The sequence below is a fragment of the Abramis brama genome (genome assembly GCF_963993115.1).
Source record: "Abramis brama genome assembly, chromosome: 17".
NCBI classification, from domain to species: Eukaryota; Metazoa; Chordata; class Actinopteri; order Cypriniformes; family Leuciscidae; genus Abramis; species Abramis brama.
Genome location: NC_139979.1, coordinates 21,013,105 through 21,032,627, shown reverse-complemented (window position 1 = coordinate 21,032,627; position 19,523 = coordinate 21,013,105). Strand labels below are relative to the sequence as shown.

The window sequence follows — 19,523 nt, the reverse complement described above, 5'->3', positions numbered from 1 at the left end:
GAGCGTAAATATCAGCAGTACGTTGCATTACTCGCATAAGTTGCGCTTTACACTTAAGTGGAATCTGTATGTTCGTTTGGCCGGAAGCTAGATATTTTACTTTATAAAGTTTTAAATATTAATATTTTTCTTACACAAACTCATCGTTTTGCTTCAGAAGGCCTTTATTAACCCACTGGAGCCGTGTGAAGTTTGATTATGATGGATGGATGCACGTTTTTGAGCTTCAATCTGTTGGTTGCAATCCACTGCTATTATAAAACTTGGAATAGCCAGGATATTTTTTAATATAACTCTGATTGTATTCGTCTGAAAAAAGAAAGTCACACCTAGGATGACTTGAGGGTGAGTAAATCATGGGCTGATTTTCATTTGAAAGTGAACTACTCCTTTAAGGTCATTCACATTTTTATTCAAAGTCAGCAGAAATCAGACAGGAAAGGTGCTGTCAAACAAAGACACTGTATCAGACTCAACAGGGCACTGGTTGTGCTGCCGTGCATGTGACTGTTGGTGTGTGTGTGACTGAATTATAGGGTATAGCTCCATTCTATAGGAGTTGCTGTGTGTGTGTGTGTGTGTGTGTGTGTGTGTGTGTGTGAGTGCAGGTCTGTATTGGGTGTGTGTATACAGCTGTGTATTATGCTTGTGAATTCTTTTGTGTAGATGAGTTCTAGTGTGTCACTGTGTTTGCCTGTTGCCTGGTCAAAGGTATGCCCATCTGTTGCTGACCATCAAAGTCTTTCCTCCTGTCAAGTCATGACTCAACAAGCCCCCTTGTATTATTTAATAGCTTACATAACTCGAATGAATGCATATTTTAAAGCACAATGCATTGTATGATTAGTGCATTCCTGAAGCTCTAGGAGTTACTTAGAGATACATGTTCTAAAGTGAACCATGAAAATGCATTTCACCAAAACAATTGTCAGATTAATATGTAGTATTAAATTCATGCAGCAAACCATCAACCTAAATTTGGATTTATTCAATGTATTTTGTCAGAACAATGTCAATCTAGTAGGTCCATGACTAAATGAGAGTTTGAATAAGTGTATTTTAGTCCTTCAAACTTTTATACCATTACAAGAAAAGTTTACATTTAAATGTAACACAAAAATGTAATGTAGTATATCCATCAAATAAAAAGTCATAACATATTTTCATTACACCTTGAACACAAGTGAGTGTATCTTAATCATTATTTTCAAATAACTGGTCCTTATCATAGATAGGTCAAGTCTTATTGACCTATTATTATTACATTGAGCAACATCTGTGAATGTCATTCACAAATGTTTCTAGACAACCAGAAGTGTGGGGACGCCCACTAGTGACCTCACCGCCAGCCACTGGCAACATGCAAGGAGAAAATCTCTGGTTGTGTGAACCAGCTTTGAGGTGTATGCTGCAGGACTATATTTTACATATATTTCATCCATGTGCTCACCATGCTGAATGATGCCATGCTCCAGCAGTCTGCGTCCCAACCGCTCGGCTTCCTCCCTGGTGGGCATTTCACCTTCCTGCAGGAGCCAGTCTATGAACTCCGAAGCCACCAGTGTCCGCTCATACGTCACACCCTCCTCTTCACGCGTTTGCACCAGGGTGTTTTCAGTGTTCATCAACCTGTGTAGTGAGACCGTGTATTTATTAGCATGTCAAAATATCAAACTCATTGCGTTTGAGATCATTCACCTCAAAACAGCCAGGTTCGAGAAGCGATTTTCATCAAATCAAGGTCAAAGTTCAGCAGTGCTGCTAAATATGTATGCCAACAGAAGAAGAGCAACAGAACTGTCAAGAAATGCAACATTCTCTGCCATTTAAAGGCAGGTCCTGACGGGTCAAAATCAAACACTTTCATGTTTGCCACAAAGACTCGATGTTGTCAGCACACAACTAAAGATTGCCTTGAGAGATACAAGTCTTCAGAGAAAATGTGAGTTTCTAAGAAACAACTGAAGAACAAAAAAAAACCTTGACTATCACACCATGTCAGGACCATTTGAGAACTGATCATTTATGATGGAAGCATATGCACAGTAGATATTACAAATGCAGGCCATTCGGGTCAAAATCGTCAAAAAAAGAGTATGATGCAACTGAAACAGCTTGAGCAAACATCCACATGTGCCAAACAAGGGTACAAATGACTCACTATCAGTCAACATGCAGTGTCAGCAATGTGAGCCTGCGTATTAGATGTTTGCCATGTACATACTGAGTCTATTCTTGTGCCTTTCAAGGCAAACAGCGATTTCAAACCGCTTGCAGTGGAGCAACCATATATTAATGACTGACTTTTGCAAGCAATTATATGTGGCATTGACCTAGTTTTGAGCCCCTTATCGTTTTTTTAAATCATTTTTTATTCATATCTAGCTATTCTGTTAGCAGGTCACACTTTTAACCATATCCTGAATGTTCTGCTTCCTTTAAAACCACAGATCTCGTTGCATGGTATGTTTGTGACAGAGATGTTATGTTTCTTTGTCTAAATATTGCTTAGTGTTGCAGTGATCAAGTCATGAGAAACAATGTCAGAGCTCAACAATAAGGGTGGCCTGATGATCCGGTCCCAGTGTGAGAGAGTTCTGGACCAGCTGATGGAACTGCCATTTGCCCCATTAGGCAAGACAGTGTTTGAACTGTTGTTTTGCAGATTCTGTTTTACACTTTAATACTTTTTAAAAATAAAAACAATATTATTTTTATTCAGCAGGAATGCATTAAATTGATTGAAAGTGACAAAGAAATGTATATATATATTACAAAATATTTCTATTTCATTTAATACCGTTTTTTTAATTTTCTATTAAAGGTTTAATATAGTGATAATTTACTCACCTTCATGTCATTTCAAACCCATAAGACATATGTCTTGAAGATCACAAATGAAGATCTTTTTAATGAAATCTGAATGCTTTTTGTCCCTCCATTGACAGCCTACGCAACTACGCAAAAAGTAATCCATGCGACTCCAGTGGTTTAACCTCAATTTTATAAAGCGACGCAAGTGCTTTGTTTGCGCAAAAAACACAATTTACAACTCTTTTACAAAAAATAGTAATCTCTGAAGTGCGTTCACTCAACAACGCCAGCTCTCACGTCAATACAACAGGCATGTGTTCTCGTGAACATGTGTTTGAGATTCATATTTTGTAAATAAAGTGGTAAATTATGTTTTTTGCTCAAAGCACTCGCCTCGCTTTATAAAATTGAGGTTAAAACAATGGAGTCACATGAATTATGCGTTTACAACCTTTCTGGGGCTTGAAAGTGGTAGTTGAGTAGATTGTCAATGGAGGGACAGAAAGCTCTCAGATTTCATTAAAAAGATCTTCATTTGTGTTCCGAAGATGAACGGTGAAGGTCTTATGGGTTTGGAACGACATGAGGGCGAGTAATTAATGACAGAATTTTCATTTTTGGGTGAACTAACCCTTTAATCAAAGAATCTAGAAATAATGTAAATATATTCAAAAATATAAATCCAGGATCAGGATATTAGATATTAGAATAATTTCTGATGGATCATGTGACACTAATGTTAATGTATTGCAATATTTATTTATTATATTACATTACATTACATTACATTATATTATATTCAACTGAAAAAATATATATAGGCTACATATATACAGTATTTTTTATTATTGTTTTTTTTTTTTATCAAAGTAAGTTTCTAAATGATAACAGGTACACATTGGGGGCCATTTAATTGTTACCAGGGGAAGTGAAAGTGGAAAAAATCCTTATATTGTAACACTGGATGTGATTTTCAGTAGTTCCTTTGAGAATTATTAATCCTTCTAAAAAAAACAGTAAATACACACATTATTCATTGTTTGTTTGTTTCTGCATGCATTTTCTACAATAGTTTAATTCCATGTGGATGTCTGTGAGTAAAGGGAACCAGATGCTAATAGACATTTTCGACATCTCAAAGACCTCCATTAGGGAAAAGGGAACAATCGGAAAAAACACTGAAGCAGGAAGTTCTTTTTAAGGGGCCATACTCCTCTTTTTACATTTGGTTTTAGTAACCCAAGCCCACAGTATCTACTGAGAACACTGGCAAACAACCCTTTTTAAAATCTCCACAACACCAGGAAGGCATTAAAAAAAAAACAAGGTTGTTAACAAAGGCTAATAATCACGGTTGCTTAGAGACAGATCACAAAACATTCCTGGCCATTTTCTTATGTAGTTCTTGAACCTAATCAGAGAGAGTACCATTCCCTCTCAAATACATTTTATTTTTATGCTCCATCAGCAGACTGAGCTCTTCGGCGATAATGGGAAGCAAACCAAACAAGCTTCCCTAAGAGCAAAGTCTGCAAATACTGACCACAAGCTCAAATGTGTCCATGGTGATTACATAAAAGCACACTGATGGTTTGTGTGACAGATGTCTCCCGCTGGACTTCATCTTCCTGTTATGCAAGAGCAGGGCGGCCCGTAGAGTAACGTCTACAATGAAGCACGGCATGCTGCTAAGTCGGCCTCATCCAGGTCATGATCACAGAGCAAACACAAGCTGCTATTGCAAGATGGGTTAACCATTCTTGACTCAGATTAAACTTGCTTCGAAAATTTCACTCTACGCTAACAGAGAATATTGCACTAAATGCTGCCAAAAAGTTTTTCAAAGAGACCTTCAATAGAGCTTAAACGGAAGTTATTTTACAGGGCAAAGGTTAGGGTTAAATAAAAATCTAAAAGTTATGACATTTGTGTCAATTAAAAAAATCTAGGCATCATTTCACAATCCAATCATGGCCAATTTATGACTAGAATTGATACCATAAAATCGATGCCATTGTTACTGTTCGTATCACTGTGTATACAAGTGCTGAGGAAGATCCGGAGCTGAAATTCGGATAAGGTAACATGCGTTTCGTTTCCGACACGCGCTGTAAGCGGTAGACCAATTACAACAGACTGGGCCATCTGACCAATCAGAGCAGAGTAGGCTCTGGGAAATGAAGGGTTTTGAGAGACTGAATCCTTTATTGAACCATTTCAGACAATGTAAAACAACACTGCAAAAAAAAAAAAAAAAAAAAATGCTTTTCTTACTTAGTATTTTTGTCTTGTTTCCAGCCCAAATATAAAAAAAATCCTAAATCAAGAAGCATTTACTAGACAAGTAAAATTGCATAAATTATGTCCTGTTTTCTGAAAAAATAAATAAAATAATAATAATAATAATAAAAATATCTATATTAAGTGATTTTTTGCTTAAACCAAGCAGAATTATCTGCCAATGAGGTAAAAAAATAATCTTGTTTCAGTTTGAATTAAGATTATTTTTATTGCCCCATTGGCAGATAATTTAGCTTGTTTTAAGCAAAAATTCACTAAGTTTTTTTTAGAAAACACAACATCTTATGCCATTTTACTTATCTAGTAAAAACATCTTGATTTAAGAGTTTTTAGATATTTAGACTGGTAACGACAAAATACTAAGTAAGAAAAGCATTTTTTTGCAGTGAATGTTAATTATGAGAAAATTAAAGTGTCTTTTGACCTTGCATTTAAATGCATGTAAACCTATTGTAGGAGACCTCCAAAACAAAAATAGGAAACTTTAAAATAGCATAATAGAGGCACTTTAAATATGTTACTAATTACTAAATTGCTTATTAATTACAGAAATACTACATTACTTTTTTTTTTCTACAGCATGTCATATGCTACTTTCTAAATTATTATAATTAAAAGATGTAACTGTTTAATTGTTGAGTCGTGCACAACAGTGCATAACATACACAACATGCCTAGAATTATTAAAATGTTTTTGTTTTTTTAAATATTGAAGACATGAACATTGAAGTTCGGGGCAAGAATAAAACTAATAATTTAAATGATTATTTATAGATAGCGTGGTTTTGTTCTGAGCTACATTAACAAGCAACAACTTGCAGGTAGAGCTGCTACTTCTAAACGTATCCGGCTGGAACACAGCATGCTCGATCAGCTTGAAATCTGTGTTACTATGGACACTGTTGATTTACCGGACGGGCCACATATGTTCAGAATCAATATGTACAGACTTGTACACAAGACAAACAACACTTTCACATCCTGTTTTAGTGGTGCAACTCAGTAGAGAGGAAACTACCTTGCTTGGACCTCAATAATGGATTAGAAGAAGAGGAAAAACATGACAATGTCAATGTTTAACAAGTGGGTATCAAAACAAATAGTAAACTATTAATAATTCAATAACCTCTCAGAATTGTAACGGTGTATAAAAGCGCTTACTTCTCATATATCCGTTGACCTCTCATAAAAACTTTGGCTTGACTGTCCAGTGGAAAGGTTCCGTCATCCTTCCTGAAACGGTAGAACAGCTTCATATCTTTGAACTCCTTGTGTTCATCACAAACTGTGAGGACAAACAAATTCAAAACAGGTTTGTTGTAAGTTAAGCGCAGCTGAAAAAGTTAACAAATTAACAAAGACACTGCTACAAGCACAAGTCATGGTCTAAAGATCAATTTGGTTTCCTTGACAGTGTAACAGTTTAGATCATGTTTTGTTGTACTTTTGCACATAAAATATTGAAGGGATCAATTCTGTCATCATTTACTCATGCTGTTCCAAACCTGTATGACTTGAAAAAAGGTGAAGTTCTAAAGAATATCTTGGCTGCTCTTTTCCATATAATGAAAGTGAATGGGGACTGGGCCTGTCAAGCTCCAAAATGACAAAAACAATCACCCTAAAAGTATAACAAAAGTGGTCCATTTGACTTCTGTCATAATGACTGAAATTTAAGCTGTTATTCATTGACCTTACAAAATGTACTGCACAAGTCAAAAGAATAAAAAAGGGTACATTGACAGCATTTGATGTGAAGAAAATGGTTTCAGATCACTTATAGTTTAGCGTGCAATTCTTATGGACCACTCTTATGATACTTTCATGGAGCTTTTTTTGATGGCCCCAACCCATTTACTTTCATTATAACATTAGCCAGGATAATCTTCACACAGGTTTAGAACAACATGAGTAATTAATTAAAAAAAAAAAAACATTCAACGAACTATCACAATTTTTTTTTCCAGAATCAATATTAATTCATTTTAAATTGCTTTATTTTAGTCCTTGGTTATAGGCAGAGGAAAGGTACCTCTTTTATTTCAGCAGAGGGCATGGCTTGACAATAAGGACTGCCCGATGAAACGAGGCTCGGGACAGTTGACGCAACTGTCACTTTTATCACTTGCGCGTGTTTTTAAGCATTGCCAATTTAAATATTCAAGCACAATAAGACGCGAAGGAGAACTCAATTCAATAGTGTGAGAAGTTTTGTGTGCGCACACATCCAAAGCGTGCGCCCCAGAAAGCCGCAAATGTTAAATTGAGCCGTCTTTCATGTCTTCTTGCGCTTGAAAGGACATATTCGCACAAAATTACGTCAAAAAATGGCAGTCTCAGCGAGTATCCTAGTAAACATAGTCTGCTATATCTTGTGAACGTAAACGGTTGAGAAATGAAATGTATGTGTAACAGTATATTGGATCCATGCAGCTCTTAAAGTGACAGCAGCCTGATAAACCTGCTGCTGCTGTTTTTGTTTTTAATGTTAATCAAACACTCACTGCTCTTGACTGAGTAACTTTTGTAACTTTAATAAGGATTAATCTATATTTAATTTAAGTGAATTTGATTACGATGTCACTTTTTTATGACTTGATTATTCATTTTCTCTACCTGAAAATTACTGTTAGACTTGCCTGAAAAACATGAAAATCTGTGGTTATTTTACATATATGTTTGTTCTATTGAATTTGTGCTATTGCTCGTAATTTGATTCTTTGTTCTTATTTTATTACTGACAGTTTACTTGTCTTTAACAATATTTGAAATGTATATGAGTTAGGCTAGTCATTTTTGGTGTCACAACCATATTTAATACGGTTATGGGTCAAAAACAACATAAGACAATAGAAAAAGACAATAACTAGATCTGTTTTATTTTATTTTATTTATTTATTAATTTTTTGTGGTGGGGCTAGTAAAAAATGTTGGCAGGGCAATATGTGTTGTATCGTTGAGTATTAGGTGGCGTCATATCTCTTACTAGTGGACACGAGAATTTTTTTTTATCGAATCGGAAGATAGATGCATCATCACAGCCCTAGTAATTAATGACAGAATGTTACATTTTGGGTTAACGTTACCATTAATATTGTAGAATACAAATTTAGGAATTCAAGTCTGTGTTGGACAAACCCACCGTGGTGAATGATGCTCTGGTCAAAAAGTTTCTGCATGATCGTGATGGCAGTCTCTCTGTCAGAGGCTTCTTTGTGCTCAATTAGCCAATCAAGTATCTCCTTAGCTACAAAGCAGTTCGGATAGGTGCGGAGATGATGCCTTCTGTCCTTAATCACCTTACTCTCATGGAGTCGCAGCCTGGAAAACAAGGAATAAATCAGACCAAGAGTCAGATGGAGTGAATTCTCCATTCAGCAACCAGCATTAAATAACCTGCAACACAAAAACCTGTAACATCATGACACACTTTTTAAAAAATGACCTGCTTACCTACATTTGCACAGCTATATCTTTCCTGGGTCAATTCATGAAGATTCAACCTAAAATAACTTCCAGATTTATCTTTAAAAGTACAAAAGTTTTATAGAACAGATGGTTGACATAGAATGAGACAACATTGAGATTTATAATCCAGTTCACCTAAACTCAAATGTGTAATGTAATTAGACTAACCTATGAGAGTTTCATCGAAATTCAAGTGCCCACATGTGGCTTTTGGTGGCTTTAACAGTTATTATCATGACTAATTTGTAATAATTATTATGCCATTATTATTATGTAATTTGATTTTATGCAATAGCTTTATTGCACCTTTCACTTAATCATCTGTGTTAGATTACAGAATTTATGACATCTGGACATACAAAAGAGGATATTCTGCAAAAAAATGTATAATAATAATAATAATTTCAATACAATGAAAGTCAATGGGGTCCAAAATTTTCATTGCAAGGACAAAAACAGTTGTAACATTCAAAAGATCTTTTTTTGTGTCTCGCAGAAAACCTACAGGTTTGAAACAAACTGAAGGTCTGTAAATAACAACAGAATTTGAATTTGTTGGTGAACTATCGTTTTAAGAGGTGCTGTAACACACATTTTAGCTTGTTTACAACCAAAAGAAAAAACTAAAGTAAAGTTACAGTAGGTTATGAACTCCATAAGTGCCAGTAGAAGTTTCCATCATATCTTGTTCTAACACTGATAGCTACATATTCTGAATTATATTATCAGCAACAAGCAGTCATGCAGCAGTTGACACAACGGCATGGGGTTGACAAGTAACTGAACACCCTGTAACAAAGACTCACATGACCACAGCAGTGTGCAGCCAGTAGGTCATACTATTAAAGTGCACTTTGGCACTTTCTGACATGAACAACAGAGCAATTTGAGACACGTGATAGAACATTACCATAATAGCCTGAGTGAAATGTCAGCTACGACTAGTGTTTTCCAATGGCAAAGTGGTTGGTGTCTAAAATGAGGCAAATTAATGTTTATAGGGTTTGCAGTCATATACTGTAGAACTAATGAACTAATAGTCTGAATTAATGATCAGTTATAGATCATATCATGTTACGCATCCAGTTCTTATTTTTGGATGCAGTGCTACTGCTATCATTAATGAAAATAAAACTAAAACTGAAATAAAAACAGACTAGCATGACTTGGAAAAAAATGGAATCTAAACAAAAATAATTTATGACTCCAATGCTAACTTAACTAAAATAAAATAAAAGTGCTCACAAATTATTTTTAGTTTTTGACAAACTTGAAATTCTTACACCCAATCTGCATTAAATATGAAAATACCACTAAATAGTAGTAACACTAGATTATGCTGAGAAATATGAGAAACATCTTTAAATGATACAGTTAAATATATTTTAAATAAAATTAAACTATTATTTGGTAGCCCTAAAATACTAAAATAAAAAAAGACTTTAAAAGTACATCGACAGAAACTTGAAAACTCTACTACACTAAAGCAAAAGATGACAGTGAAAACGAATGAAAACTAAATTGAAAAGACAAATTGATAATAAAAACTAAATGAAAAAACTGTAATAATAATCCTGTATTGATGTGTGAGAGTGAGAAAATTTATCCACTGTTGGACAATGTTAGCCCCGATTTTATCTAGTATTTTTTTATAATATTTCTTGTTATATATAAAAAAAAAAAAAAATACTATTATATTGTCTATCAATATTGTTGAGGGGGCACTTCCATATTTCTGGAACCCCTTGCTGTTTATTTAAAACCTGTCCGTTAACTGGACTAAACCAAAGTCTTTAGGTATGCAACGGTGCGTCCTTATGTAGCCCCGCCCCTTTTCAGCGCTGCGCTCGTTGTGTTCGGTCTTCCGGTTTGTAAATCCACAGCATGAAGGTAAGATCTTACGGATTTATGAATGCACCGCTCGTTTTAAATTCTATGCTTAAAACGTTACAATACTCATGATAACTTTCGTTAACTTTACAATAAATCCACTTCACCAGCGAATTACTTAGAAATATACAGAGCTACTGCAAAAACAGAAGTTAAAAATTCTAAAGATGGCTGCGTGCTTGTTTCTCTAGCACATAAAATCTATTACTATTAATGAGAGAAAGTGCAATGCGTAATATTCTAAATAAAAGTCATTGCATCACTGCAGTTATAGTGAATCAGAACAGTAAGTGTTGGCAAGTCCAGCCTGGAAAAATACGTTGGTTTTTTTTCATGATTTAAGCATTTAGTAACAAATTTTAAGAAAGTGATTTAAATTATATGAAATTGAATCGGAAGAACAGCTTTGGAGAATTTGACGTTTGCCCATTCAAAGAGATAGGAGCTGTACTTGCATACTGCCTGAGAGGCGCTTTAAAGATGGACGCCGAGTGAAATGACATGCCTTAGAAGAACTTTGACTAAACTCTGTTCTGACTACCAACAGCAAACCAAGAGCTAACCTGATATCAGGTACATCTGAGCTGGGACTGGGTAAAATGTGGGTCTGCTGTCACTGCCTGATTACTGATTATACAAACCTGAGTCAGCTGTACATGGGAAAATGGAAGTGATACCAGCGATCGCCAGATAAAACTGGTTCACTGTGACCTACAATAACAGGACCAGTCCTGTGGTACTAGTATTCGCACAAAACTGGGAAATAAAATCTTTCTCTAGCCCACCAAATGATGTCTTTACCTCCAGGGAGTCTGTTAGAGATCCAATAACATTATTATTATATGCACCTGAAACCACATTCAGGACTTTGCATATGACGTCATGTACAGAACCTAATAAAACAGCTGAGCTTGTAAATAATACGTTTTAAGGTTGCTAGATAGTGTACCACTGAAAAAGCTATGGTGTCCTGTACTGTGATTCAGCAATCATTAATCAGATGTACTGACTAGACACCATTCACTATCACTGTCACAGTTCACTACGAACAGGGCAGGTGTCTGGGAAAGGACATAGACTCAAACATAGCTGTGTTCTCCAATCAGTCACATTACAAAAAAACTCAGCAAGGTTGTGATCAACAGCAAACAAATAGATTTTCATTATGTGTGTATCACAAAACTAGCTCCAGCAGATAGATCAGGGGGCCAGTTTGCATGAACATATCCCTTATGTTAAGACTGTGTCAAGGGGCAGTCAGTCTCACTTTCTAGTAACAAATCAGCCCAATCTACGTTTTTATATAACTGAGTCCGACTTGGAACAGTTATGAACAGTCTTAATGAAAAAAAAAAATTGATGACTAAGTCGTAAAACTAGTCTAAGCCGTGCAACCGGCCCCAGGTTTTCCCCTATGGGCAAACCCAAACAAATGATAAAATACAGTGATAAAAGGGTGGACACACCAACTTCTCCTTGAAAACGCCACACTCTGAATAGTTTTTTAATTAAAAGATTGGAGTCCGACATATAAAAGTCTGACATACATCAGGCGAATTTTGTTTGTTTCACTGGAAGATCGAATTAGTAGAGATAATGTGGTCAAAAAAAGAAAAGTAAAATGAAAAACAAAAAAGATCCATAACATGCATTTACAAAATAGATAAGGTGAATTTAATTTCAACTTTAAAGATCACCTTTTCAAAATGGAAAATTGTGTAATGACAAATGGGTGTGCCAAATGCATGTCTTAATGTGCTATAGGCCTATGTCTAAACCAACAAAATTTGCATCCAAAATGTGTAATAAAAGATCAAAGTCTGAATAAAGCATAGTCTTTTCTTCCCTATTGTGTGATGTACTGTATAACTGAGGGGCCATTTTACACTACACCGTTTTCAACTAAAAAACGTAAAATTTTGTATGCATTTTGGCCATTCATTTACACGACAACTGCGTTTTTGGGCCAAAAACACAAAAACGAAAACTTTTGAAAACGATACCATTATCGTCTCCGTGTAAACTACAAAAAATGCGAATTTGTGAAAATGGTGACTGCATGCGCATTACATGTTCAGTCAATAGGCGCAAAGTGTTTCTTTACAAAGTGAAATCGCCAACTACTGGCCTGTCATGATTGAATAATACAGAGTTTTTAATTAGTTTTCGGGGATCTGTGTGAACGGGATCGTTTTGACGATAGTGTCATCTGTAAGTGAAAAATTAAAAGGAATAACATCCATTTAACGTTGTCGTGTACACATACCCTGAGTAAAACTACTTCTAAAACAAGAAAAAAAATGTGAGGTGGGACTTGATTTTGTCCATCTCATGTGAGTGACAGATTGTCCCGCCCTCGTGCCACTAAACACGTCATCAGAGATGTCGCTGCTAGTGGGAAAGAGGGCACGTAAATTTAAATAAATAAAAAATAATAATATTACGGATAAATCATTAAATAATCCTGCAATATTCCATAAAAAAAAAAAAAAAAGAATTGTTATTTTTTTTTATTTCATGGTGACTTCAAATAGCCACAGTGGCAAATTAGAAGAGATCTCCTGACAGCGACGGGACACACTAAAGACGTCGCTCGCTTGCAGTTTCATTCATCGGGATCGTTCTAGTTTTGATGCGTGCGCTACGGTAGTCGGTGTAATTGGGGTGTCAAGCCACACCTACCGTAACTGTTCTCCTGTAACGAGGACTTCGGCCATGCGCTCCAGCTCAGCAGCCCTCTTCTGTGTGCTGTTCCCAATGCCGTCCATCTCTGGATATGAAATCATATTCGTGAATGTGACAAATCAACGTTTGGAGGAAAAATACGATGCACAGCGTGCTTAAATTTGTATTGGGTGTAACGTTACTGAACCCGCCTCTCATATAGCATATTAATTTGGAGAGGCTTGATGATTATGACAGCTTTAATATTTGAGGTAGACGAATTGTCCAGAATGAAATGAGCGAAAACAACACAGCGGCATGTTAAATGTTTATGTAACACGCCATCCGAAAGATTTGAATCAGACTCCATAATGTAAGAACGTCAAAACAAACACGCGATATGGAGAAAAGATTGTTTACCTTATTAATACCGATGCAGATCGAGACTTCAAACAGATCTGAAATGATGTTTGCAGAGGAATACCAGCGATGTCACTGAAAGAGCATCACTGTTCAGTTGATAACAGCTGAAACCTAGTCGAAATAACTTGTGTCTTTTGTGTGCCATCAAGTGCCCTCAGCCATCACATGCGTTTGCATGCATGAACCGCAAAGCTTTGCAATAAATCCCACCGAAGCATCAAACTGCGGATTTTTTGTGAAGACAGACTCCGGCCGATTAATTTTCTTCATTCCATTGTGGATTGTTTACTATTCTCCAGTGAAAGCACGTTACTGTCCATGTTGCAGGGCGAGTCAACTTGACCATCCTCATAGGGGGAGTCACCATGAGGGGCGGAGCCTGGGGCCCATCACTTTACTCTCGAATACTCACTTTAAATGCCCCCCCCCCCCCTTTTTTTTTTTGTTAAACTACATTTTAAATATTAGATTATTTTTGCCATGCCATCAAACATTTTGTATCCATGATTTTTGTTGTTTTTCAAACGTCTTTTTATTCTATACACAATGGTAATTCAGAGTAATCTGCATACAAAAATATTTAAAATAGTCATAAAACAATCGTAACAGATGCATAAGAAGTAAAATTAACAATAAAAAGTAAAATAAACTATTTAAAATGTAAAACAAATAAAAATATAAATTTTATTATACATTATTAGCCTATATATTTTATTGTTTTATTATCATCCCAGACCTAGACTTTCAATGCTGAAATCTAAAAATCTATAATTATTTATATAAAAAATAAAAATATTATTACGTTTAAAAAATATGAAAAGAGTAAGATAAACATAAATCTATCTATCTATCTATCTATCTATCTATCTATCTATCTATCTATCTATCTATCTATCTATCTATCTATCTATCTATCTATCTATCTATCAAAAACTACAAATCAGTCCACAGATGTTGTTTCATGTCCACCACAGCAATTTTGTTTTTCTAAAGTTAGTGTTTACCCAGGACAAGAGTGTCAATGAAGAGCAATGAAATATGGTGCATGATGTGTGAAGAAAACAGAAAATATATATTGGGGACTGAACACTAAGAATCCATAGTGTTCAATTGCAGTGCAAATTTTTTTGAGCATCACAACTAAAATATAAAATGAAAGGACACATTTCAATGAAATCTTGTTATTTAGCGCCATCTTATGGACTAGTGACGTTTACACACTGTTACGCGCCCGCCTGAAAACGCTCATTGGCTCGTGGTACTGTCAATCAACCGGAACCTTCTCTTCCGGTTTAAATATTGCGGGAAAGTTGAGCTGCGTGCTGACAACAGCACAAGTGTTTATGTTGTGTTCAGTCGACCTGGATAAAACAATTTTGATAACATGAGGACATTAGAAGAGGTTAAAGCCACACTACAAATAGCTAAAGTAAAAGATGAAGACCTGCAGCCCATCACTTACTGTCTCACTTTTGGAGATAGTGTGTCGTCGGGCGATTACTGTCTCCTGGAGCTGGATGATACACTTTGCAAACACATCGAAGGTGGCAAAAGGTGAATAGTGCTTCGTTTTAAGAGCAACTTACCATCTCAGTATTATTTTAGACAGATGACGTTTTTAACATAAATTAGTATTGCATGCTGCATTCCCTTCTGGAAAAGAAGTAACGTAAACCTCAACATACTTAGTAACGTTAACGTTACTTATTACGGAATTTAAAAGTATGCTTAAGTGCCAACTGATTGCATGTTATTTACAATAAAAAAAATAATAATAAAAAAAAAAAAATATATATATATACACACACACACATACGTAAGTGTACTTATGTGTGTTAAGATAAATAGTCATAAGTCATGACAATGTAGGCTTCTCTCTTTACAGTAAGTACACTTAAATGACCTTTTATTTCATTAATATTTATATTTTAGCTGCAAGTACAGTTTATTTATTTTTTTCAAATATATATTTAAGACTTGAAGTACACTACAAATGCACATTTAATTAAATTAAGTGCACTTCTTTTCACAAAGGTTGTTAATGTTTATCTGTCGTGAATGATATATGTCCGGTTATGTTTCTCATTAGTCTTATAATCAGAGGTGATAAAGATGAGCATGCTGTCCTGTGCACTGAAGAAAAGACATACGACTTGAAAATTGCGGACACGTCAAATCTGCTCCTGTTTGTCCCGGGATGTAAAACGCCAGATCAGCTGCCCGACAGCTCAACATCTCAACTCATGCATGCACAGGTAACTGACCGGAAAAGTTGTTTCTGAAGATGCGATTTTATTCTTTATAGTAGGTGATTATGGAAAGTGTAGTGCTGATTGTGTGCATTGACAGATATGTTGTTGTTTTCCAGATTTGGGGTTTCTCAAATAGTTATTGGGAGCTGAGAAAGCAGAGACCAAGGTTGAAGAAACTGAAGAAACTTCTCATGGAGAATCCATATGATGGTCCAGCGGTGGGCATTCAGGAGGAGGCGCCAGGAGAGAAGGTACACCAGGAGTCAGAGTTAGTAGCCCATACTCACAATATATATAAAGGATAAACCATGGCTAGCTGTGCATTAAACAGGTTTAATTAATGCATGACACAGAGGCTAAGAACCACTCCACGTGAAGCGGAGTGCGTTCAAATCGTTAAGTGCACAGCTATTCGTGGATTATCCAGCCTATACCATGGTTATTTGCCAGCACTGAAAAGTTAAAGCTGTTGTTGTTGTTTACATTTGACCGGAAGGCTAAAATTGATGGTTATTTTCACCAGTTATGATGCGCTAGATCTAGCATTCTGCCTGCTTTGAATCAGACACAGATATATGGTAGTGCGTAATATTACATTTATCTGTATGAATGAATTATAGCTTTTATTTGATAGAGTTATTGAAAGAGAGAGATGCGTGTGTGTATTACCTGTGTCTGTGCACAGCGTCTCTCTACTAACAATGAAGCTGTTTCAAAAACAGCGGTGTAACCCTTTTGTTGCTGAGAAATATTATGTAGCGATGCAGTAGAGAAGCTAATTTAATAAGTCGTGGGGCAGTGTTGACAAGTGAAGTTTCTTTGCTTCTGAATATTTCTGTGCTGCGGGGCCTGCAATATCTGTGCGTGTGTGTGCTTCAGTGAAAACAGTGCATTAATATAGAACAGTGATTAAAGTGACTTGAACTACCTGTGGAATAAACGGTTTTAATGCACACCTTCCAGCCAATCAGAATCAAGTATTCAGACAGACCATGGTATAAGCAAAATTTAGGTGTGTTTAGATGAGTTACTAATCCATTAACAATGTGTGTACTTTTAAAAACTTTGTAGAATTAAGATAATTTATTGTGCTCAAAAATAACATCAAACGTTTTGTATTTATTTAATCTGTTAGTACACTATAGATGACCTTCTTGAGAGAATCCAAGCAAGTAGAGAAGAAATTGAGACGCATCTTCAAAATATTCATGCTTGTGAAATTGACGGTGAGCTGAAACAGTTTTTGGTCCGATTAAAAGTTGTCTTTCTCTCATAAAAATGGATCAGAATACTTGGATAAGACCTTAAGTACATATTCTCTATGTAGGGTAAGATTTATATTTTGGATTTGAAAAGTGAAATTAACTTTGGGTGGGTTGCTGGTATTATTATTACAAATTATTATTATTTGTAATTGAGTTACTTAATAATTCTTTAATTATATTTTGATTATTAATAATGGAGATAACCTTCATTATTGGTTATTATTCATTATCAAAAAAATAATAATTTGATTTGTGTCATTATTCAGTTTGTATTAAATTGTCAAAATGCCCAATTTATGTAGAATTATGTTTGATTTAGTATTTTACATTTAATAACACTTTAAACACTATTAAGTGAAATTATTAGAATTGTTTCAGATTTACTTAAAAGTTGTATAGCTTCTGGCAACTTGCCCTAAGTAGTAAATCGTATCCCAATAGTTACATTTTCAGTTTTGTATTTTAAAAACTAAATTGGCAAATGTTTAAATTTATTTCTTAATATATTAGATGCATTATCATTCTGTACATGTTAAATTGATCTCTATATTAATTCATAAAGCCATAGGTGACGTGAACTGATAGACCTGTGTTTGTAGGATTTTGGAGGATCCTGGATTTTGATTATGAGATGAAGCTCCTGGGTCATGTGACCCAGCTGGTGGACTCAGAGTCTTGGTCTTTCAACAAAGTTCCTCTCACTGTTTGTCTGGAAGAGCTGGGGTCCCTTGAGCCAAAGTGAGTAAATATGAAATATAAGAAAGGTGTGACTAGAAAAAAGCAGATCAGATTCAGCCTTTAAAAAAAAAAAAACTTAATGTTTTTGTTTTGTGAACAGAGCCATGATAGAACACTGTCTCAACTGTTATGGAAGATGCTACACAAGTGGAGGTTGGTATATTTTTATTTAATTAACATTTAATGAATGGAAGGACCCCTTATTTTTTTTTATTTTTTTTTTCATTAGATGGTCAAGTCATGTTTGCACTGGATGAGGACAAAGTATGTAGGGCCACAGCTCAGCTGCTCCTGCAAAATGCTGTGAAGTTCAACCTGTCAGAGTTCCAGGAGGTTTGGCAGCAGAGCGTTCCTGAAGGAATGAGCACTAGACTGGATCAGCTCCGGGTGAGGACTTTAGTCAACTCAACAACACTTACACAAACGTTGACTAACATCAGTAACATGCTCCACTGAGAACTTAAGTATTTCTCAAGAAGTATGTTCGTGTCCATGTTTTTTGTCGTTCAGGGTTTAGCTCTATTAGATCGAAGCTCTAAACCAGAGACCATCTCGCTGCTGCGCGTGGAAGATTTGCCTGAGGACACACTGGAGCGATTCAACAGACTCTTCAGCCTGAGAGAAAAATGGACACAAGATGACATTGAACCCTACATACAGTGTGTATTTTGACATTTGAATTGGTTTGAAGAAGACCTATTGTGCTTTTTTACATTTTCAACTTTCTTTAGTGTGTAAAGTTGCTGTTTGAGCATGAAAAATGTCTGCAAAGTTCACAGTCTCACACCAAATGGAATTATTCTCTATATCAGTAAGCACTGTTTTTGAACTTCCTGAAATGCCTCGATTTTAGTCATTAGATTTCTTCTGGGAACGAACATGTCAAGTCCTGCCTATGGCATATGCAAAATAAAGGAGCGAGGCCTGGTTGAGTTCCATTAGTTGTGTGTTAAAACTCACAGTTATGGTAAGGTGCGTCATATTTCTGAAATGCACTCGAAGGTGTTGACCAATCAACGCAATTATTTATAATAAATAAATTAATATATATAAAAATTGCAACTACTGAACTGTCCTACGGCAGCTGCAAGTTTTCAAATGATTAGAATATTTCCAGACATAACCCCCAACTGATTGTTGTTTCTTCAACAGAGATCTCTGTGGAGAGAAGCAGACCACTGGAGCCCTGCTGACCAAACATGCCCGTTCATCTGTGCAAAATGGTATTAAGGTCTACAATTCAAGAAGACCTGTGGCAATTTAACAACAAAACAAGTCACTGTAAAGCCACTTATTGTTGCCTTTTATGTTGTTGAGTCAAAAATAATAAACATATTATATATTGTTATACTGTGTATCTTCGTGTGTTATTTGTACACTACTGATACAATAAGCCTTAAAATTACTGTGAATGTTTACAGTTGGTTTAATGCTTTATATTATTATTTCTGGTGTTGAATTTGTACTGCTTTGATTGATAAATTAAGCATATAAGCTCTGATCATGCCAAAAGAACATCCATAACTCAGATTTTAATGATCAAATGTATATTTGTCGCATTTTACAGGTTTAAAAGCCTGCATTACAATATAATTTAAAGTAGGGAGAAAGTTTTGTATACTGAAAGTTACATTGTTTTCATAGTTTGAGTTGGTTTGTGGAAAAAAAAATTTGAAATGTTAAGAGTGTTTTAGAAGGGGAAATTAGA

General features: G+C 35.4%; 2 protein-coding genes across 2 annotated transcripts in view; one reads left to right on the top strand and one right to left on the bottom strand.

The window, feature by feature from the left end:
* deptor (DEP domain containing MTOR-interacting protein) overlaps positions 1-13,934 on the bottom strand; it is a 36,205-nt gene extending 22,271 nt beyond the window's left edge. Inside the window, exons 1-5 of the mRNA XM_084088328.1 lie at positions 13,558-13,934; positions 13,156-13,243; positions 8,258-8,436; positions 6,277-6,400; positions 1,451-1,629 (exon numbers count right to left, since the gene is read on the bottom strand). Coding sequence (XP_083944454.1) covers positions 1,451-1,629; positions 6,277-6,400; positions 8,258-8,436; positions 13,156-13,241 — 568 coding nt within the window. The 5' untranslated portion in view covers positions 13,242-13,243; positions 13,558-13,934. The remainder of the gene's footprint in view (positions 1-1,450; positions 1,630-6,276; positions 6,401-8,257; positions 8,437-13,155; positions 13,244-13,557) is intronic.
* A 912-nt stretch (positions 13,935-14,846) lies between these two features.
* Positions 14,847-19,163, top strand: dscc1 (DNA replication and sister chromatid cohesion 1). Its single transcript, XM_084089398.1, has 9 exons — positions 14,847-15,114; positions 15,650-15,815; positions 15,929-16,063; positions 16,948-17,038; positions 17,677-17,815; positions 17,916-17,968; positions 18,045-18,202; positions 18,326-18,474; positions 18,968-19,163. Exons 1-9 carry the CDS (start codon positions 14,945-14,947, stop codon positions 19,077-19,079), a joined length of 1,173 nt encoding a protein of 390 aa, XP_083945524.1. The 5' UTR covers positions 14,847-14,944; the 3' UTR covers positions 19,080-19,163.
* Positions 19,164-19,523: the final 360 nt, after the last annotated feature.

Excerpts from the sequence above, each read along its gene's own strand:
- dscc1 (XM_084089398.1), top strand. The coding sequence starts at position 14,945 with ATGAGGACATTAGAAGAGGTTAAAGCCACACTACAAATAGCTAAAGTA. Across the intron at positions 15,115-15,649 it reads CACATCGAAGGTGGCAAAAG|TCTTATAATCAGAGGTGATA; the intron begins GTGAATAGTGCT and ends GTTTCTCATTAG. Across the intron at positions 17,039-17,676 it reads TCATGCTTGTGAAATTGACG|GATTTTGGAGGATCCTGGAT; the intron begins GTGAGCTGAAAC and ends CTGTGTTTGTAG.